The following is a 22,719-nucleotide window of genomic DNA, read 5'->3' as shown; positions in this document are numbered from 1 at the left end:
CGCGGCGGTTGCTGTGGAGACCCGGGAAGCGTTGAGCTGCTAACTACCAGGAACCCAGTGTTAAGCAAAGAAGGAAAGCAGGGCCTCCCTGGCGGGGCCGGGGGCTGTAGCCCGCAGAGCCAGGCTCCCCGCTGCTACGGGGTGTTCGGTGTTTCCAGAATAAATATGCACCCCGAGGCCTTGGAGCCCGTGACGGACGGGGAAGCAGAGCAGGAGGGTGAGCAGGAGCCCGGCGTGGAGGAGTCGGCGGGTGATCGCGGGAACGCAGGCCAAGGAGACCTCAAAGAAGGTGCCGACCGCCGCCCCAGGGACGCGAGGGGGGCGACGGGCTGCGCCTAGCACCACATACCTGGTCTTCACAGTCGGCAGTAACAATAGTAATAACAGTGGCCCACACTTAACTAAACGTTGCGTGCCTTGCACTCATCCCACTGGAGCCCATACATCCGCTCTCTGCATTTCCCCACATTTCATACAGATGAGGAAACTGGTTATAGATCTTGCTCTAAACAGACTGCCTCAGCCAGTCAATGACAGTGGGCGCATGCCTGGTCAGTCTGACTCCAGAGCCAACACACCATTCTCCCCACCGCCCAACTTTTAATGTATCCCTTTATTGCTTTTAATTATTGCTTTTCATGTAACTTTCTAATGTATCCTTTTATTGCTGTATGTATCACTACGAAAGATCAAAGGCTCTCTCCCCCTCTAAACAGCAGGCTCAGTCACGGCAGGACATCCTGATTGAACCCGAAGTGACCAGTCCAATGCCTGACCCGCGAGAGTCAGAGGGAAGGAAGTTCATTACCAAAGTTTTCCAGAATGTGCTTAGAAGAGAGCCTCTTCTTCCTGGCTTGGACCATAAAGGAAACCTTTCAGTGACTAACAAACTACTTGATTTGTTTCCTTTTTTTTTTTTTTTTTCTTGAACCCAGTCAACAAATGTATCTTGAGCATTGACTGTCCAGGCAAGTCCTTCATGAGTTGCTGAAGGAAAGCCGTGTTGCTCTGTGGATGGATCCAAGTTTGGAGCCAGTCACATTGGGTTCACATTGCAGCTCTACGACTTGCCAGCTTTTTACGGCTCTTCGCCCAGAGCTTCATTTCTCTATAAGCCAGCCTCCTCTTCTGCAAGCAAGGATAGTTAAGTTTCTGGCATACAGTGGGTCTGTAATAAACGGTAGTTCTTGTTGTTAATATAATACATTATTATGCCTACTGAGCATCTTTTCTTTATTCCACAAACCTTTTTTCTTGTGGCTGGGCGTCGCATGCAGTGGGAAATGTGCAAGTGTAAGTCACAGTCCAGACACACAGTGTTTAATGTCATTCAGTACCCACATGGAACCCCAGAGAGCAGCAGCAAACAGCCCTTAAGGTTAACTGCATTGGAATTGGCCAATTTGATTGATCTTTAAAAAAAAATTAAGTGCACTCCAATGTGCTCATTTTCTTTTTATCAAAGATATTTCCCCATCATCTTGTTTCTTGGCGGGGTTAGGGGTGTGTTTGGTGGGTTTTGCTTTTGTTTTTTGCTTTTTTAGAACCGCACCCGCATCACATGGAAGTACCTAGGCTAGGGGTCGAATTAGAGCTATAGCCGCTGGCCTACATCACAGCAACACAGGATCTGAACCCCATCAGCAACCTACACCACAGCTCAAGGCAATGCAGGATTCTTAACTCACTGACCAAGGCCAGGGATCGAACCCACATTCTCATGGATCCTAGCCGGGTTCATTAACTGCTGAGCCACAAAGGGACCTCTTGTGTGTTTTTTTCTTTTGAGAACATTTTTTAAACTCAAAGTATAAATGTTCCGTGGTGGCCTAGAGGTTAAGGATTCACCATTGTCACTGCTGTGGCTCAGGTCACTGCTGTAGCATGGGTTCTATCCCTGGCCTGGAAACTTCCACATGCCGCAGACACGGCCAGAAAAATAAATGTCCTTAAACAATGCACAGCCTAGGTTTGTGCTGTTTTGATTTTTGTTAATGAGAGCCTGTACTTATTATTAAACTTGCTTTTTTTCACTCCATATGTGTTTCTAAGAATTACCCATATTGACTGACATACCTCCAGGGCATCTAATCCATGGCAGAATAAAAATCCATTGTTGTATTTAACCAGTCCCTGTGGGGAGACATTTGCAATGTTCGCAACAGGGTGTGACTGTTACAAATAATGCAGAAGTGGTTGTCTTTGTACCCCTCTTCTTGTGCAATCTGTACAAGAGCTTTTATCAAAGATCTGCCCAGAAGGGAAATTTTCACAGCCCTTATCACTGCTTTAAAAATTGAGAGGCGTCTAAAGAGTACCAGCTCCATACCAAAAGCATCATAGTTATTATCCAGGCTGAAACGGAGGAAAATTTTCGACCCATCTCTTGATCACTATAAAAGCAACCTCTTATTTTACAGAAATTAATGATCCTAAAGAAACATGCGTGGGTCCTTCTGACACGTCCTACCTCAGCGAGCAGAAACAGAGTGGTGACAGCTGCGCAGATAGTCGCTCAGCGCACCAAAGAGATGACAAGGAAGATCGTGGCCCCAGGTACGTGGGCGCTGCTGCCACTCACAGCACGCTTTTATCCAGTTAAGGTGGGAGTTGGCATTATCCCTTTGTCCAGTTAAGGACACTGAGGCACACGGAGATTAAATAGTTGGCCCTGTGTCGAGGATTAGTAGCAGAGTCAGGATGGAGCTGCCTCTGTGGCCCAACTCATCACGACCTATTAAACTTTCATGCCAGACCTGGAAAGAGAGAAACATCAGTGGTTCTTGATGACACTCTTAAAATTATTTCTAGGAGTTCTCGTTGTGGCTCGGAGGGTGAAGAACCCAGCGTACCCTAGGTGAGGATGCAGGTTCCATCCCCGGCCTTGCTCAATGGGTTAATGATCCAGCGTTGCCATGAGCTGTGGTGTAGGTCACCGATGCGGCTCAGATCTGGTGTTGCCACGGCTGTGGTGTAGGCCGGCAGCTGCAGCTCCAATTCAGCCCCTAGCCTGGGAACTTCCATATGCCTCAGGTGTGGCTATGAAAAGAAAAAAAAAAAAAAAAAGTATTTCTATTCAGAGATTCGTGGTGGCACAGTGGGTTAAGGATCTGGCATTGCCACTGGTGTGGCTCAAATCACTGCTGTGGCACAGGTTCCGTCCCTAGCCTGGGAACTTCCACATGCTGCAAGTGTGGCCAAAATAAAAAAGTATTTCTGTGAGAATGCACACTGCAGTTTTTAAGGCTCCTGAAAGTCACGATATCAGATGAGGCCCTGAAAGCTGTAAACAAACAAACAGTCATCGAGCATATAGAATATTGTGGCATTTGGGGACTGAATGGATGGTGGCAAAGGATTTATGAGATCTTTCTCCAGCTGACAAACTGAAATAAATTTCTGGTTCATGTTCGTCATTCAACAGGATGACTAAAACGTTTCTGCAAAAACTGTGCAAGCAACACAAGCTTTACATGACGCCGGCACTGAATGACACCTTGTATTTACACTTTAAAGGTAAGGATCTGGCGGAGGAGGTACCTTGGGTCAGGTGGAAAGACCCTAGTGGTGAAAGAATTGGTTGCAGAAGAAAACTAAACAGGAAGGAAGGGAGGGAGGGAAGGAAGGAAGGAAGGAAGGGAGAAAGAAAATGATGGAATTAGTTGCACAGGTCATCTTCAGTTGTTAAATTATATTTAAGTAGAAATTTCAGAGTTTAGTGGAGATGGATGGAAAAGCAGTAATACTTTTTTGAAGAAAACGTCTTTCGGGACTAGCGTTTATCAAGGGGGCCACTGACTATATGGGAACAAGGGAAACACATTGGTATAGCTTATTTATATTTTTTAGAGGGCTCGTAATTTTTTGGCATGCCAAAGTGCCCAGGTCAGGAATCGAACCTGTGCGAAAGCAGTGGCAATGCCAGATCCTTAACCCCCAGAGTCACCAAGGAACTCCAAGAGGACCCATAATTTTTCAAACCAATAGCTACTTGTAACTACTTTGGGCTTGGGAGGGATATGTTGCAAAGGACTGGGTTGGTGTCAAGTTCAGGTCCACAGACAAGGATATTCCTCGCAACGCGAAAGCAGAGTGATAAATAACTCCCAGTCTATGCTGAACCGGGGGCGGCCAACCTGCCCCATATCAGGCATTGATGTGTCCATTCATCTATTGTGTAAATGTGTACCGAGAGCCTTCTATGGGCCTGGCACCTCGCAGTGCTGGAGATGCAGAGATGAACCCAATCAAGATGCTTTTGATGTTTGGGGGGCTGGGCAGCCACTGTGACAAGGTCTGTGCCAGGTAGATTCACAGGCGGCTCCAGCAGCTCAAATACGTTAAAGGGGTGAACAACTCCTAACTGGTCTCCTCACCTCCACGTTGGCCCCTTGGAAATTCTCCACCCAACATCTAGATAAGATGACTTAGGAGGGCAGGTCCCAGGGGACCAATATTTAAGATGTGGGAAGAGGACCCATCAGGTTAGACCAAGTAGAGGGAATCAAAGAGGTGGACAAGTTAGGAGAGAGATGTGCCCACTCTATCCACTGCTGTCTAGAGTTACCTAAAGGCTCAGTGGGCTAAGAACCCAGTGTTGTTACTGCAGTGGCATGGGTTCCATCCCTGGCCCGGAACTTCCACATACTGTTGGTGTGAGCCAAAAACAAACAAACAAAAACCCTGCCACTGCCTAACAAGTTATCCTCCAAGTTCGAAACTTAAAAGAATCGTTATTTGGAGTTCCCTTTGTGGCTCAGTGGGTCACAAACCTGACTAGTATCCATGAGGATGCAGGGTTGATTCCTGGCCTCGCTCAGTAGGTTAAGGATCCAGCACCGCCATGAGCTGTGGTGTAGGTCACAGACAAGGCTCGGATCCTATGCTGCTGTGGCCGGCAGCTACAGCTCTGATTCGAACCCTAGCCTGAGAACTTCCACATGCCACAGGTGTGGCCCTAAAAAGCAAAAAATTAAAAAATAAAAAAGGTAGGAGTTCCCGTCGTGGCGCAGTGGTCAACGAATCCGACTAGGAACCATGAGGTTGCGGGTTCGGTCCCTGCCCTTGCTCAGTGGGTTAACGATCCGGCGTTGCCGTGAGCTGTGGTGTAGGTCGCAGACGCGGCTCGGATCCCGAGTTGCTGTGGCTCTGGCGTAGGCCGGTGGCTCCAGCTCCGATTTAACCCCTAGCCTGGGAACCTCCATATGCCGCGGGAGCGGCCCAAGAAATAGCAACAACAACAACAACAACAATAACAACAATAAAAGACAAAAAAAATAATAATAATAAAAAAAATAATAAAAAAAAATAAAAAGGTAGTATCAAGGTGAGGCAGAACCACCCAGCTAAGCCATCGCCAGATTCCCAGCTCTCAGACACAGTATCAAATAATGATTTTTTTTTTTTTTTAAGAGTGGCACCCACGGCATATGGAAGTTCCCAGGCTAAGGGTCAAATTGGAGATGCAGCTGCCAGCTTACGCCGCAGCCACAGCAACTCGGGATTGGAGTCTTGTCTGCAACCTACACCATGGCTCACAGCAACACTGGATCCTTAACCCACTGAGTGAGGCCAGGGATCCAACCTGCATCCTCATGGATACTAGTCATGCTCTTCACCTGCTGAGCCATAACTTTTGGTTAAAACTTTGCAGGCAACAAAACAAATGACTGCAAAAAAGATTTGGTAACAAGAGATGAGCCGTGCATCACAAATCAATTATGTCACTGAAGGAAACAAAACCATTTGTTTCCCTCCCCTTAAATGTGGCTCATAATACTGAAAAAATAAATTAAAAAAAAAAAAAAAAAAAAAAACAAGACCCGAAGTTTGCACTGGTTTCAGGCACAGCTGGATCCTGGCGCCCACCGCCTATCTTCACAAGGCTGTCTCACCTCTTTCCTTGGCTCTGCTCTCCTCTCACTTGTTCAGCTCAGGCAGGTCACCCCTCACTCCCACCCACTCTGGGCAAGAAGGGCAGGTGGCTGCAGGGCTCCACCCTCCCAGGCTGGCAATTCTAGCAGAAAGGTACCTCTTTCCGACGGAGCCACAAAGCTCCCCAGGATTCATCAGGGTTGGCCCCCCCTTGGCTAGGCATGACCAGCCCCCTGCAGGGAGCCTGGGGCAGCATCGGGAGAGGGATGTTGCTCCAAGAGGCAGTGGAGTTTCCGAGGAAGGACGAGTGGCTGCTGGGCAGGTAGGCAAAAACGGGGGTGACCCCTGTGTCTCTGTGCGTGTCGGCACTGGAGCAACGCCCCCTTCCTTCCCACTAGGCTTTGACCGCATCGAGAACTTGGACGAGTACACGGGGCTGCGCTGCCTCTGGCTGGAGTGCAATGGAATACAGAAAATTGAGAACCTAGAGGCCCAAACGGAGTTGCGCTGCCTCTTCCTGCAAGTGAACCTGCTCCACAAAATCGAGAACCTGGAACCTCTGCAGAAGCTGGATGCTCTCAACCTCAGCAACAATTACATCAAGACCATCGAAAACCTCTGTAAGAAGGTGCCGCCTTGGGAGTGGGGGAGGGGTTCTCCAGCCGCCCACCCCGACCCCTACCCCGTCTGGGGGTCCACTGCTGGCCGGGGGGCTGGGGGGGCAGGTTCTCAACCTTCTTTTCCGCCTGCGTGGCTTACTTCTGCCCACCTCCCCGTGCAGCCTGCCTGCCGGTCCTCAACACGCTCCAGATGGCCCACAACCACTTGGAGACCGTGCAAGACATCCAGCATCTCAAGGAGTGTTTGAAACTCTGCGTCCTCGACCTTTCCCACAACAAGCTGAGTGACCCAGCGATCCTGAGCGTTCTCGAGAGCATGGCTGACTTGGTAAAACACAAGCACACACCCCAACTCTTGTCGCGTGTCCTGCAATCAGCAGTTCTCTGTTCTCTTCCCCGCCGCCTTCTCGCGGCCTTGTCATCCTCCACCCACTTTGCTCCTCTCTGAGTTTTTAGCTGGAGCCTTTTAAACGCCGATGCCATATCATTTCATCCCCATATACGTCAGTGGTCAATCTCTGACAGTTAGGGACTTTTAAAAAGCATCTTCCCTAGACTGTTACTCTATCTAAAATATTTTCAGAACCACATTGAATACCCAGTCCGGGTCCAGTTTTCTGCCTGAGTCCCACAAATGTGTTTTGACCACTGCCTTGTGCGAATCCACACCAGACCCACACATCCGGTTTGGATGACGCATCTCTCAAACTTCTTTTGAGCTGTCACCGTCCCCCGTGGCTGTTTTCCCCAACTCCACCCCATGGATCTGCTGCAGAAGCGGGCTCCCTCCTCCAGCTGAAAGCCACATCCTGGACTCGGCGGACTGTATCCTTATGGTGGTGTTTGACGTTTGCTGCTGTCCCCAGTATCTCTTGTAAAACGATGACGGAGCCAGAGGTCTGATCAGTGCCCGGCTGAGAATTTGATGTTGACATTTGCTGTTGTGTCACAGCAGGGCACCCAACATGTCAGGTTGCCCCTCTTTTTGTAACTTTAAGATTGAGGAGTGGGTTTGGCTGCTGTGAGTCTGATCCAGCCTTCAGGAAGCCGCCCATCAATCCTTCCCCTTTGTTTCAGCGGCTGCTGATGCTGGCTGCCTCCCTGCACCGCGTCAGGCCTGTCCCAGAGACCACATTCTCATTGTCGTCTTGCTTCTGCATGTATTAGCTGGAATGCTTCTATTAGGAGCACTTGCACTGGTCCGCTAGGGCTTCCCTAATGCAAAGGGAAAGGCCAGGATAAATGCCTGGTTCTCTCTCTTTCTGTGTTTTCAGGGAGATGAGTAGAAAACCTAGGGCCCTCTAACTATGGCGATGAAATGTTTTTCTTTTTCGCTATCACAAAATCACAGATTTAAAGATACAGTATTTGCCATGACTGAACCCTTGCTGGCATTTTAACTTGTGGTGTTTGAATGGTTCCATCTTCTGGTCTGTGGAAACCCCTCCAGGCAGCTCCTGTATCCTTTGGACTCAACTCCAGTAGCCTTTGGTCTTTTTGTCTCTCCTTTTTTTTTATTTAGAGCTGCACCAGCAGCACATGGAGGGTCCCAAGTAAGGGGTCTAGTCAGAGCTGTAGCTGCTGGCCTACACCACAACCACAGTAACGCCAGATCTGAGCTGCATCTGCGACCTACACCATAGCTCACGGCAAGGCGGGATCCTTAACCCACTGAGCGAGGCCAGGGATTGAACCTGCAACTTCACGGTTACTAGTCAGATTCGTTTTCCCTGTACCACCACGGGAACTCCTTCAGTAGCTTTTGATGGCTTCCTGGCTTTTCAGTGTGTATGTATTGTCATGGATACTAGGAAAAAACATTCAAAATAGCATATAAAAGCCCTGAGTTCACTGTTTACTCTTTAGAGTATGGTTAAGTAAGGAAAAATTGAGTTAGTTTATGAAAAAATAGTAAGCACATCCCAGTTCAAGAATAATCTGCAGAGCAAACTGTCAAGAAGGACTAATTTAGAATTTGTATTATCACCAGCACATGGTATAATACTGTATTATAGCACTTTTATATTATATTTTATAATTTTTTTTTTTGGCTTGGCTGCCATAACAAAGTACCACCAATTGGGTGGTTTAAACAATAAAAATTTATTTTCTCTTTATTCTGGAGCCTTGAAGTCCGAGATCAAGGCATCAGCCAAGCTGGTTTCTCCTGAGGCCTGTGTCCTTGACACGGAGACATCCACCTTCCCACCTGTGTCCTCAGCAGGTGCCTCTGTGTCCTCATCGCCTCTTCTCACCAGACACTAGTCTGTTGGACCAGGGCTGACCTGGGTGATGTCATTTAATCTATCGGCCTCTTCAAAGACCCCGTCTCCAGATACAGTCACATCCTGAGATGCTGGGGGTCAGGACTTGAGCCTGTGGATTTGCAGGGCGTGGGGGATGGCAGTTCAGCCCATAACCAGAAGAGCCTGCCTGTGGTTGTGTCGTGACTGCTTTTACCTTCTGCCCCTGGGGCACAGTGCGCCCACCACCCAGCCCCGACAGACAGGTCACTTGCGAATGTGACAAGAATGGTGAAGCCATTGTGAAAGTGGAGTTTGGGAAATGCTAAACCAATCGGTTTCCAGTGCATCTATGTTTGCCAACATCCAAACCCACTTTAGATATACAACACATTTCATCGGTTTAGGCAAACTGATTTTCAAGGCTTCGCCCCCATGTCACCTTGGCCATTCTCCATCTCTGGGTCTCAGCGGCAGGAGAGGAGGTGACAGTGTTTGAAGTGGGAGGACGGCGTGCCGCCACTGCTGTGTCCCTTTCCCTTTCCTGGTCCCACCCTGACACCCGGGAGCGCTGTAGGCCGGGCAGGAGATAAGCGGGTACGTTCCATCCTGTCCTCTTTGTCCCCGCCTCTTCTCTGCCGCGCCGCTGTGTACATTTTCTTCAAGTGAGTCCTGGCTGCGAAGGACCAAACGCAATCAACTGGAGATTCATTGCATGAGAGACAGGGGCGAGCAAAACTGCAGCCATCACTGTCCTTGGCAGAGGCCTTGCTCTGGAAGGACAATGGGATTCAGGATCAGAAGCGCCAGTAGAAGAAAGGGCCACCCAATTCCCCAGACAGTTCTGAGGGCACAGAGACAATGACAGCCCTCTGGGCTCCCTGACTGCGGGGGGTGGCGCGGGCCCCCCTTCCCAGGGCTCAGAGCGCCGCCCACGCCCCTCTGGCTCCCTTCCTCCGTGGCTGACGTGGCTCCGCCTGTGTGCCTGCAGCATGTGCTGAATCTGATGGGCAACCCGGTGACTAGGATCATCCCCAACTATCGAAGGACAGTCACCGTTCGACTGAAACACTTAACATACCTGGATGACAGGCCGGTTTTCCCGAAGGACAGGTGAGACCTCGAAACGCCTTCTCATCACACTTGAGTAGGTAGGAGGTGCGCATGCTTGATATTCGCCTTCTCCAAATTTCTGCCCTTTGAGCGCTTCCACACATTAACCATGCCAACGAAACAGGTTTACTGGCCCACTGATTGTTTCGTAGGCAGTTCCCTATCTTTGCGTACTTGTTCACAGACTTTTCATCATCCTTAAACCACCTTTCTCTGTAAGCTTCTCATCTCATGGCTGGTTGTTTTCTTAGGACAGAATCCTCGGAGTTGTACTACTGCATTAAAGACTGTGGTATAAGACTTTTTAAAAGTGCTTATAGAAGTTCCCGTCATGGCGCAGTGGAAACGAATCCGACTAGGAACCATGAGGTTGCAGGTTCGATCCCTGGCCTTGCTCAGTGGGTTAAGGAGCTGGCGTTGCCCTGAGCTGTGGTGTAGGTCGAAGACTCGGCTCAGATCCCAAGTTGCTGTGGCTGTAGTGTAGGCCGGCAGCTACAGCTCTGATTGGACCCCTAGCCTGGGAACCTCCATATGCTGCGGGTGTGGCCCTAAAAAGACAAGAGACCAAAAAAAAAAAAAGCTTATAATTATTTTCTAATGATCCCCTAAAAGGTTTGTGACAATTTGTAACTTAGCCAACACCACGTGAAAGAAATCTCTGCCAGGGTAATTGGTGAGCAAAGGTAGTTATCTCACTTTATTTATTTATTTATTTATTTAGTGTCTTTTTAGGGCCGCACCAGCGGGATGTGGAGGTTCCCACTCTAGGGATCGAATCGGAGCGACAGCTGCCAGGCACAGCAATGTGGGACCCGAGCCATGTCTGTACATGGCAACGCCAGATCCCTCACCACCGAGCGAGGGCAGGGATCCAACCTACATCCTCATGGATGCTAGTCCGATTCCGTCCCGCTGTGCCGCAGTGGCAACTCCAGTTATCTCGTTTTGAATCTGCATTTTGGGGTGATGGATGAGGTTGGTCTTTTTACCGGCTTTGTCAGACGCTTCTGTTTCCTCCTGAGTGTGGCACTCACAACCTCCTCCTGGTGTCCTTTTGTGGGGTTTTTCTTATTGATTCATAAGAGCTCTCTGCCTATCGAGAATACTGAATCCGCGACTGCCATGTGTATTGTCACTGCTTTTTTTTTTTTTTTTTTTAATTGCTGTGGGTATGACACACGGAAGTTCCCAGGTAGCTGTGGCAACAGCAGATCCTTTAACCCGCTGCACTGGGCCAGGAATCAAAACCCTTGCTTTTGCAGTGATCAGAACCCACTGTAGTTGGATTCTTAACTCACCGTGCCATAGTGGGAATTTCTATTGTCACTGCTTTTATTTTACCTTCTTTTCTTTTTAGGGCTGCACTTGAGGCATATGGAAGTTCCCCGGTAGGGGTGAGCTGCAGATAAGGACTACGCCACAGCCACAGCCATGCTGAATCCAAGCGATGTCTCGACCCGCACTGCAGCTTGCAGCAGCGGCAGATCCCTAACCCACTGAGCAAGGCCAGGATCGAACTCACATCCTCACGGAGACAACATCAGGTCCTTAACCCACTGAGCCACAACGGGAAGTCCCATCGGATTGAGGCCACTATTGATTCCAGCTCAGAATAAATTCTCAGTCACTGAATTACAGGACTTTCTTTTTTGAACTCACACATTTTCATCAAACTGACTAGGCTTTCAAATGGAAGGAAGGGCCTCCATTCAGACCAGGTGAGAGAACAAGGACCCCTGCCCAGGAGGCTCTTCACAGGTGTCTGCTCACCTGTCACCTTCCCAAGCTCTCCGGGACCAGCCACCTATTCAAGCAGCACCTTTGCCTCCCCACCCTGGTGGCTCTTTAGCCTGATTTCTTCCCTTAGGTCCCATCAGCCTCTGACATACCTGCTTCCTCTCTGAGGGTCTGTCTTTCCTACAAAAGGACAGCTCTAACAGGACGAATGGGGTCACCTCTCATATGGCCTGCTGTGTCCCCTCCCCTAAAACAGTTCACCCCTTTCAAGTGCCCAATTCACTGGTTTCGAGTATATTCATAGCATTGTGCAGCTACCACCACAATCAGTCTGGACTATTTCTATCACTGCCCCCCCCAAAAGTAACCCTTACTTGGCAGTCACTCCTCAATCCCCCTTTGCCAGCCCCCCGCAACCACAAACCCACTTTCTTTCTCTAGATGTGCCTATTCTGGACATTTCATGTAAATGGAATTTGTACAATATGTGGTCTTTTGGGACTGGCTTCTTTTGCGGAGCATTTTAAAGGTGCATCCATGATATCACTTATATCTGGAATCTGATATATATCAAGTGAACCTTTCCACAGAAAAGAAATTCATGGACCTGGAGAACAGACTTGTGGTTGCCAAGGGGGAGGGAGGGGGAGGGGCCGGGAGTCTGGGGTTCAAAGATGCAAACTACTGTCTTTGGAGTGGTTCAGCAATAAAGCTGGAAACTATATCTAGTCACTTACGATGAAGCATGATAATGTGAGAAAAACAGTGTACATATGTATGTGTGCCTGGATCACCCTGCTGTCCAGTAGATATTGACAGAACAGTCTCAACCAGCCAAAATAGAAAAAATAATAATAAAGATTCACCCAGTGTCACAGGTGTCAGTAAATACTTCCAGTGTAATGCTGTGAAATAAAGTTCTGTCGGAAAGGCCACATTTTATTGATCTATCGGTTGATGGACATTTGGGTGGCTTCCCCTTTTTGGCTATGGGGAGCAGTGCTGCCGTCAATATTAATGAGTGGGTTTTCGTGTGGAGACGTTCATTTTCAGCTCATTTGAATAAATACTTAGATGCCCAAGTGCTGGATTATACGGCAAGATGACATGTAGCTTTGCACTTGCCAAACCGTCTTCTGAGGTGGTGGCGCCACTGTGCACGCCCACCAGCAACGAGCGGGCGTTCCCGTGGCTCCTCATCCTCGCTGGCCTTTGGTGCTGTTGGTGTTCTGGATTTTGGCCGTTCTGTTGGGTGTCAGAGGGCATCTCGTTGCTTTAATTTGCCTTCCCCTGACCTCATCAGATGAGCTTGTTTGTCACCTGTCTTTGGTGAGGTGTCCAGTTCTTTTGCCCACTTTTCAAATTGTGTCTGTTTTTTTCATTTTTGAGTTTTTAAATCGTTCTTTTCTGTGTTTTGGATAGGAGCCATTTATCAGTACTCTTTCTTGCAAATATTTCCTCCCAGTGTGGCTTGCCTTCTCATTCTGTTTTGTTTTTCTTTGTTTGGGTTTGGTTGGATTGTCATCTTCTCATTCTTTTAACCTTTGCCATGTTTGAGTTGTGCTGTTTTTGCATTAATGCACTGTAATAGCTCTTTATGTAATTTAAATACAAGCCCCTGATTGGGTATCTGATTTGAAAATGTTTTCTCATATTCTGTGAGTGGTCTCTTATTTATGGCATTCTTTGCATTACACATGGTTAAAGTCTTGGTGGAGTCAAATTTCTCTACTCTTATCTTTTGTCATTTGTGCTCATGGCCTCATATCTAGGAGGTTGTGCAAACCATCAGACTTTAAAGATTAAAATGTACTTGTGTTCACTTGTATCCCTGCAGTCACATGTCCCCTGTGCCTTTTGTCTGATTTGGGGGAAAAGAAGCAAGTTTGGTCAGACATTAGGTTTTGGATTTACTTTCAACCTGTGGCAACTCAAGCCTCCCTGATTTCTGGGGGTGTTTGTTTTTAATCCTCCCAAACAGAGCTTGTGCAGAGGCCTGGGCTCGGGGAGGGTACGCCGCTGAGAAGGAGGAGAGACAGCAGTGGGAGAGGAGAGAGCGGAAGAAGATCACGGACAGCATCGAGGCCCTGGCTGCCATCAAGCGCCAGGCCGAGGAGAGGAAGCAGCAGAAAGCGAGCCGAGAGCCAGGTGCGTGCTCCAGGTCCAAGGAGCAGCCAGCGCTGCGTTCAGCAGAAGTCGGCTGCTGAACTCGTACACTTTCATCTCTGGAAGTGTGTGTGTGTGTGTGTGTGTGTGTGTGAGAGAGAGAGAGAGAGACCTGAGGATCCATCTGCCCTTGACCTCACGCACCTGCCCAGGGCAGTGAAGCACCCCAACATTTAAGGGCAGCTTCAGACCACTTTTAGTGATGAACATACAATCTGTAAAACAGCTTCAGGGTTTCAAAATAAGTGATGGATTCATTTTCTACAACTGTTATAACAATCACTGTCAATTTGGGGGCTTAAGACAACACAAATTTATTACCTGATCACAGTTCTAGAGGTCGGAAGTGAGATGTGGTCTTGCTGGGCTCAACACAAGGTGTTGGCAGGGCTGTGTTCCTTCTGGAGCCTCCAGGGGAGAATCTGTTTCCTTTTCCAGTTTCTCGAGGCGCCACTTTCCTTAGCTCCTTGGCCCCCCATCTGCAAGGCCAACAGCACGGCATCTTCAAATCTCTCACTCCAGCTCTGACCTTCCCACTTCCCTCTTTTCAAGATCCTTGCAGCTCCACTGAGCCCACCTGGATCAGCCGGGGTCTTCTCCCCATCACAAGATACTTAATCTTAATTGCATCTGCACGTGAGCTCACATATCCACAGGTTCCAGGATTAGGATGGGGACATCTTCGTGGAGGCTTTATTCTACTGCTGAGTCCAGGAGCCCCCTGCCCGCCCCCCATGCCCCTGCCAACCTATGGTGGAGACACGCAGTGAGTGAGTGAGTCCTGGGCCTGTCCCACCCATGGGATCCTGGGAATGGTGCTCCAGGCACCTTCAAAAGCAGGAACCCCTTCCTCCTCTTATACTCAACAGAAGAGCCAGAGTCTCTCTCTGCCTTTAAATGACATTTAGTGTTTTTCACCTAATTACAAAATGTGAATGCACTACACATGGAAAACATGGCAAAGCACAAGTAAAAACAGAAGCAGAGCCAGAGCCACTCAATATTTAGCGCGACTCATGTCCTGCCTTTTCCCCGTGCACGGAGCATGGACATTTTTCTACAGATAAAATGGCACAGCTATACTGCTTTCTGCTTACTCTTTGGAATCAGCATAAGACTATGTTCCCATAAAATAGACATTCTTCTGCAGCACGCTTTTTTCCCCCTCTTCCCACCTTTAAATTTTACTATTTTTCAAATTTTCAGAAAAGCTTAAGGAATAGTAAAACAAACAGCTGTCTTGTCCCTGTACATTGCACGGTTTTGAACACGTGGGCACACATAGGCACACATACCTTCCTGCTCAGCTGACCCATTTGAACGTAAAGGCAGTCGGTCACTGAGGCCCTTGACCCCAAATGCCTCCTCCCGCATCTCCCAAGAGCCCCCTGCACTGCTTCCTAGCAGCTGTGCCCTGTGCCAGCAGCGCATGCGCTAAGCATCCCTCTTCTGGACGTGGTCTGCCTACTCAGCACCCAGGGCCTCCGCTGAGGCACAACGCGGTGCAGCTCGCTGCGGGGGCAGGGGAGGTTGGGGTGGGAGGGGGGTGGTCCTCCCAGGACGTCCCCAGCTCACCTCCAGACTTGTGCTCAGGGGACGTGCCCACGCCAGACAACGCTGAGGACATGGATGCCAGCATGAAAGGACAGGAAGAGCCTCCAGAGGACAAAGAGAGGCAGCAGAAGATGCAGCTGTTCGAGGTCAAGGACAGCTTCGAGGCCAAGGACCAGCTCTTCCCAGAAATGTCGAAGTCGAGTCTCCCGGAGGAGCTGCCTGCGGAGGAGCTGCCTGCAGATGTCCACGGGGAGCCTGGAGGCCAGGAGCCAGGAGGGGTGCTCCCCGCCGAGGCCCCGCCACCCAGCCCCGGAGCTGCCTGGGAAGGTAGGTGGTGGAGAAGCGCCCTTCTGGGGGCCCCAGGCTGGTTTCCACTCCTGACTGGTGTGTCAGTTACCTAGAACCACAGGGGAGCCAGGACTGCCTTTCTAAGTATCCGATTTAACCACGTGCAACGAAATGGGTGGGCCACTACACTGTACCTCGTCTAACCCAGTACATCTAAAACATGGTCCTTTAAACAACGTAACATTATTAACGGGAGGCGTTCCTGCTTCTGTGCGGCAGCTCTGCAGCACCAGGATGCCGGTCTGATCTCCAGCCTGGGCACAGTGGGTTCAAGGATCTAGCACTGCCGCAGCTGAGACATAGGTAGTAACTGCGGCTCAGATCTGATCCCTGGCCCAGGAACTCCAGAGGCCGCAGGGCGACCAAAAAACAAAACAAAACAAAATAACAACCCCCCCCCAAAAAAAAATGATGAATGAGACACGTTCCCTTTTTTGACGCTAAGTCTTCAAAATCCAGCCTGTATTTGCCTCCTGCATAGCTCAGTTCAGATGCTTACACTTAAACGGTGAAGGGGAAATGCAGCCCGATGAAAAGTGAGTTGTTTTGGACTGCTTCCATTTTAAAACTGAAATTAATTAAAAATACGGTTAAATAAAACTAAAAACCCAGCCCTTCAGGAGTGGCCACACTGCAGGTGCTTGGTAGCGGTATGTACGCACCTACCCAGTGGGTGGCGCTGATCTAGAACGGACCAGCGCCACCAGCAGGCTCTAGCCAAGTTCCTGGGGTCCTGCCGACTAACAGATAAACCAGGCCTCGCCTGGGACACCACCCGTTGCTGCTGTGTCCGTGGGGATGAGCCAGACCTGGGACGTGCCCAGTCCATGCACCCCACTAGTATGAGCGCTAATCGTTACTCTGTCTCATTGAGTTGGAAGCGGAGGCTCAGAGAGGTGAAGTGACTTGCTCCCAGTTGCAGAGCAAGTGCTGGTGGAGGTAGGAATTGAAGCCGAATCTGCATGCAGAGACCAAGCTGGTCCCCACCGTGGTGATTCACGGCCATCCTCCCTGCTTTTACCCCCCACGGCCTTTGCTGTTGGCCCCCAACCCCCCACCCCCCAGTGAGTAACCCTTCTGGGGGTCCCGAGTCCAAGACGGGAGCTGGGTCATCACAGCAAGTAGGTCTTTCTTCCACTGCAGGTTCCTCAACCCCAAGAAAGGCAAATCTAAATACAAACCCCATCTGTTTACAAAATCTCTTTTCCATTTACCTTTCTTGCGTTGAGCACAGTATTTCCTTCTAAGCCCCTGAGGCCTTCGGGAAGGATGGAGGGAATGAGGCGATGCTTGATCTGACCAGCTTGGCTGCGTCTCCTAGGCTCAGGCTCTTTCTCACTAAGCTCTCATCCCAGAATCCCAAAGCAGGGAGCACTGCCTGGGGGCAGAGTCAGGACTCGGAGGCCTGGCTCTCTCCCCACCCCAATGCCCGAGGGAACTTTCCACGAGTGCGCTGTCACAGAAACACACACGTCCCACCTCGATCCAACCACCCACTGTCTGAGGACATCAGCTTCCGTCCTGTGGTCACCAGAAAGATCCAGAGAATGACACAAGCATTTCACTAAAACACACAGGAACAGGCAGGGAGCGCCTTTTCCAGACAGATACCCTGAGGTCAAAGCCAAGCCCAGTCCCTTAACCAGCTGAGCCACATCAGGCAAACCACAAGACCTCTCTGAACTGCTCCTGCCACTGTGGCAATGGCCTCTGCCAGAGGTAACGTAAGGAGCACGCCCAGTAGCCTCTTCCCTAGTCCCAGAACAAAACAAGCTAAGAAAATAGGTTTTAGGAAACCAAGGGACTTGGCAGCTGCCTGGACTTGGCTTCTGCTGGTGGGAACATGGACACCACGGTGCCATGAGCAGGACATGGGGTCCAGGGGGAAGGGGTGGCTTGGCTGGGGGGGAAGCAGACCACAGTCGGAATTAGCTGAGAAGCCACGGGCACAGCCAAGCGGGAGAGACCATGACAACCCGTGGAGGTGGAGGTGGGCCCGGACCCCCCACAGCAGCCCCGGAGGCCCCGCCCACTTCCCTGTTTCCTTGTAAACGGTGCCCCACTATGGCTCTCTGAGTCTAACTGGGCATGGCCGGGCCTCAGGGTGGACAGGGGACTGATGTGCCATGAGAGGCGGGGGCCTCCATCTCCACAGTAATCGCTGAAGCCAGGAGGCTGCAGAGCAAGCGGAGAGCAGGACCAGGACGTGAAGCCTGGAGCCCGGAGGAGACGCGCCACCTGGACTCCACGTTCCCCTGGCAACGCTGTGATGCTTCCCCAGGTCTCAATGACACTGGCGCAGCGGGAGGGGCTGTGAAACTTGGCCACGGACGCCCAGGCCTTTCTTTCTTCTTTCTTCCCTGGCCGATCCATCACACCTCTTCTGAGGTTTCGGTGTGTTGTACGTGGATTCCTGGCTGGTGCTTCCACCTCCTCGGCGTCTCTCCAGGCTCCAGAAAGGGAGCACCTCTCCCGTTTTCCCGTCCTTTTAGACATAAGCCTGTCTAACCTGGGATCCTGCGGCTCCCGACCCAGGGACTGGAGGCTTTCAGACCCGAGGGTTTTGTCCTTCCTCTTGGAGGCTGTCTTCACCCCGGTCTGCCCATCTGCCCACCGTGCAGGAAACTCCCTCCAAGGTTAACAACCTGGGTTGTTGCTCCTTAGAATCGGTTCCCCAGATGCTGGCCGCTCAAAGTGCAGCAGGTGCAGAACTCGACAGAGCCCGAGATTTGGAAGCCATCAGACTGGCGACGAAGGAGAAGCTCTTCATAGATGTACGTGGTCAGAGCATGTGGAGTGTCCACGGGACGGCCGGTCAGATCAGACGCAAACCTCCGAGAGCCCTTGCTGCCCAGAGTGCGGTCCCTGGGCCAGCAGGCGTGGTCTCCCCTGGGGGCTGGGTAGAACCCGGGGCGCCACCTCAGACCCACAGCTCAGGATCTGCAGTTAATAAGCCCTCCCCCGGGGTCCGTGCCTGTGCACCATCAGGACTAAGAGGACCGGCCCCTGTGAGTCCCCCTGAACTATGTGTTTTCCCCAAAGAAGCCACATGGCAGGACAGTCCCATGTGGCCAGCTGTGCACAGAATGTTGAGAAAGTGGCATTTCATCACCAGAGCCTCTAATTCTATGGACAGCTGCCCACCTTCCGGGCCTGTTGCTGCGCCTGCTCCCAGGTCTGAGTGTCCAGCATCCCGTCTGCCCCCCCGCACCACCCCGGGGCCGGTTCAGCGAGGGAGGGGCCGCCTGACCTTGGGCCTGGAGAACGGCCCTCCTCCCTGAAGCCCCTCAGCTCTGGTAACAGTCTTACCCACTGTGCCACAGGCACGGGTCCTATGGGGGTGTGCACGTTCTGTCACGACCCCCGGGAACGGCGCTTTGGTGGGGCACGGATGGGGGCTGGTCCTCTCACCTTTAGCCTCACACCCAGGCGACAGCTGGTGAGCCCCCTGCTCGCCCGCAGGACAGCCCGCCTCTCTGCCCACGGGCGAGCTCCTTCCCTTCAAACCACGGGCACAACTTTGCCTGCCCCCCGCCCACTTCCTCGATCAACGTCCCAACGTCATGATCTCATGTAAGGGTTCAACTGAGCACGGTCAATATTCAGAGTGGACTTCCAGTTTTCTGGGCCTATAGATACTCAGGATGAAACACACATGGACAGTTCATCCTTCACTTTCGAGAACTGACCGTTCGCAGGACCACGGCGCTTAAGAGCTGATCCTGACTGTTCTTCCTCTCTGACCAGCACCGTTTTAGACATATCTTGTATCGATTGATTTAACCCTTCCAATAATTCTAAGACGTAGGTCCATTATCCACCCCCATTTGACAGATGAGGAAACTGAGAAACAGAGAGGTTAAGCAACTCTCCCAAGGCTACCCAGCCAGACCACAGTGGAGAAGGAACAGCCACCCAGGCAGTGTGGCTCCAGAGCTCACGCATCCAGCCCCAGGCTGTGCCTGCCCCACATGCTGGACGGGCTGGAAGAAGACAGCCCCAAACATAACACACAACAGAAAAGCCCCCCCCCCCCCCCCAGTTCTGAGGAGGTCCAGGATATATTCTTACACCACGCAGACCCTCGAGACTCACTGTATGTAGGTGGTGGGCGGCCCCCAGGGGAGCTGCCTGTGTCTCTTAATGCCAAAGTGGGAGAGGTGGGACTTCTTGAAACAGGTCACACCTTGCACATCTCTCACCAATCAGATCCGAGTACCCGGAGTGGCCATGTGCGTGTGTCCTCAGTGTGCACGGGTCCGGCATGTCCTTCCACACTCACGGGCAGGAGGCTTGGGCTTGGTGGCTGTGCTTCTGGCCAGCTGGCCGCTGAGAAGGCAGCTTCCGGCTGACGGGAGTCATTTGCTCTTGTAGGACCTGCCTGAGCTGGAAGATGTCGATGCAGGTGGATCTCCGGGGGACCAGGACAAGGTGACCTTCCCCGTCTCCCCAGAGCTCCGCCATCACTTCCGGCCCTGTCACTGACCAAGCGGCTCCACTAGAAAGCCACATGCCCTTTGCATTTGAAGCATGCACCCCCATTTTCACCTCCCCTAAGGCGATGTGGCTGGGTCCTTTTGCTCCCAGGTTTTACAACTAGCCACCTGGGTTTTCTTTTCTTTTTTTTTTTTTTTTGGCTGCACCAGCAGCATGTGGAAGTTCCTGGGCCAGGGATGAAACCTGCACCACAGCAGTGACCTGAGCCACTGCAATGACACCACCAGATCCTTAACTCACAGAGCCACACGGGAACTCCTATCCCTGATTTCTGAAAGCCACGCACTGTACATAATTACCTGAACATCTGTCTGTCCTGCTGATGGATCTGTATGTTCTTCTAGTGAATGTCACAGGTGAGCAGGCGAGGCAGGGAGGAGCGTGGCAAGAGTGGCGGTCTGATGGGGCCTCCTCCCTTGGGATCTGGAGCCCTGTGAGCCGCCTTGAGGGCGAGGACAGGGGAGCCTAGGACGGGACTTCAGCACAGCAGCTCACGGAAGGACACAAACACACGAGACCACCATTCCATAGGCGTCTGGCCCCCAAAGCATGGCTGGTGGTCGGGTGGAGGCACAGCCCTCCAGAGGCCAAGGCTCCCAGATGAGCCTGTTCAGGGACCCGGCAGGGTGCTGGTGCAGCAGCAACAGGGTGGGCGACGGCTGCGACACACGGACGTCTGACAGAGACAGAGGGTTTCAGGGAGCAGAGGCCTGGCCACAGAGCTCACGCGGCCTCGAGGGCGGAGAAAGGGCTGCCAAGGAGTGTCCATCCTGGGGCCCGACTCACGAGCAGCCAGTGCTGTGCTCCCTCAGGCCTCTTCTTTTTTTTAAATTGAAATAGAGTCCATTTACAAACGCTGCGTTAGTTTCCAGTGCACAGCCAAGTGTTCGGTTATACATACACATACATCTATATTCTTTTTCAGAGGGGTTTTCGCGCTATGGCAACAGAGTGGGAAAGATAAAAAGCTGAATTAGCCATGTGCACTTCAGAGTTCAAATCCATGTTTTTTCTTTTAACAGATGAGCTTTCCAAAGATCACAGCCATCTCGAGCTGGAGTGATGACAGTGACCCTGAGCTGGACTACACCTCACTCCCCGAGCTGGAAAACGCGGCCCCGGACGCCCTTTCCAACATATTCGCCCTCCCCAGGGCCGCCTCCAGGAGGGCCGAGCCGGAGCTGCTCTTTTCAGCCCTATGCGAGGCAGCAGCAGAGCGAGACCTGGACACGCGCAGCAGAGCCACCAGGGGCCCTGGCCCGCTGATTCAGGAGCTGGACGACGACGACCGCGAGTCTTCAGGGCACCCACCCCCGCCCCCGGCCTGCGACCCCTCACGCAGCGAGGGCCAGGATGGGGGCCCGCTTGTGGCCACTCCTCCAGGTAATGCCACCCTCCTTTAAGGCCACTGGGGCCAAGAGCCTGTCGGCGGGGACATCCACAGGTGACCACCCAGACCCAGAGCGGGTGGGCCTTAGCCCTGAGAAGCCCGGGTGCCTGGAGGGGGTCAGCCGTGACCTCTCCAAAGACCGCAGAGACCCCTGCAGAGCACGGCCCTAGGCGCATGACCCCTGCTGCTCACCGGCCTGGACCGAGAGGGTACCAAGCCAACCCCCTCCCAAGCGGCGAGCTGGCCGCCCAGGGCTCCCCAGGCCTGCAGATCCCGACCACCTGGTCCCCACGCCTCGCTCGGCCAGGGGACCTGCATGTCACCCCTCCCCCACCGTCCCCACCTGCGGCCTTTCCAAACCAAGGCTCCCGAGGGAAAATCGGCTGGGAATGTGGGACCAAATGAGGGCTTACAGCAAGCCCGGGACCGGGATGAGGGAGTGGGTGCTGGCCCAGAAGGGGCTCCACAGGGGAGCACGACACCCACACTGCCTGGCTGACAGGACAAGTGAAGCCACATGCTGACATGTGTCCCCAGCCTACTGCAGTTCCTGCTTGCTGGTGACAGGAACACCAGGGTAGCTTTTCGTTCAGAGCCTGCTGGTGTCCAGCTTGGGGAGTCTGCTGGACGCAGACAAGTCCACCCTGACCCACGTCCTTCCTTCTGGACGCTGGCTCGCGTGGCCGCCTCCAGGCTGGCACACGGGTGAAGATGGGGGCGGCCACACTGCCCAAGAACACGGGTTCCCCCTTCCTAACCCTCAGGGATTGGCTTGGAGAGGGACACAGCCCAGGCTGAGACGGAGCCCGAGGCGCGCCTGGAGCCCGACGTGGGAGAGGACCGGGAGGACCTTGAATTTGGCCTGGACTGAGCCCACGGCGGCCCCGGCAGACACGGGTCTCCCTGGCTGGGCTCCCCTCCGCCAGGGAGCTGCTGGTCTCGAGTGCACTGAGGCCTTGGCTCACTCCACCCGTGGGCGCAGCCTCCGCGGGTGTGGACAGCGCCACGCTCCCTGCCCCACAGCCTACCAAACCCGGTTGTTTGCAGCTTAAACTGTGTAACGCTAGTGTCTCCCTTGAGCATCATAAACATTCTGGCATCCGCGTGAGTCCCTGTTTTACTGGGTTACTGAATACGCCTGCGAGTCATGCGAGACTCATTTCGGCAGGTACATCCC

The 22,719-nt window shown here is 52.0% G+C and overlaps 1 protein-coding gene and 1 long non-coding RNA gene across 2 annotated transcripts; one reads left to right on the top strand and one right to left on the bottom strand.

The window, feature by feature from the left end:
- The first annotated feature begins 23 nt into the window (after window positions 1–23).
- DNAAF1 (dynein axonemal assembly factor 1) lies at window positions 24–22,650 on the top strand. Its single transcript, XM_047790581.1, has 12 exons — window positions 24–289; window positions 2,421–2,556; window positions 3,425–3,516; window positions 6,273–6,494; window positions 6,656–6,822; window positions 9,729–9,850; window positions 13,569–13,735; window positions 15,347–15,634; window positions 18,320–18,429; window positions 20,030–20,086; window positions 21,175–21,535; window positions 22,307–22,650. The coding sequence occupies exons 1-12, from the start codon at window positions 166–168 to the stop codon at window positions 22,411–22,413; spliced, it is 1,953 nt and encodes a 650-aa protein (XP_047646537.1). The 5' UTR covers window positions 24–165; the 3' UTR covers window positions 22,414–22,650.
- Window positions 14,052–15,424, bottom strand: LOC125132827 (uncharacterized). The gene is made up of 2 exons (XR_007136332.1): window positions 15,329–15,424; window positions 14,052–14,232 (listed from the first exon to the last, which is right to left on the bottom strand). It is a non-coding gene; the product is annotated as an uncharacterized LOC125132827 (long non-coding RNA).
- Window positions 22,651–22,719: the final 69 nt, after the last annotated feature.

This window comes from Phacochoerus africanus, chromosome 8 (genome assembly GCF_016906955.1).
Source record: "Phacochoerus africanus isolate WHEZ1 chromosome 8, ROS_Pafr_v1, whole genome shotgun sequence".
NCBI lineage: Eukaryota > Metazoa > Chordata > Mammalia > Artiodactyla > Suidae > Phacochoerus > Phacochoerus africanus.
Note: the sequence above shows the minus strand (reverse complement) of the source record. Positions and strands in the feature narration are given on the sequence as shown.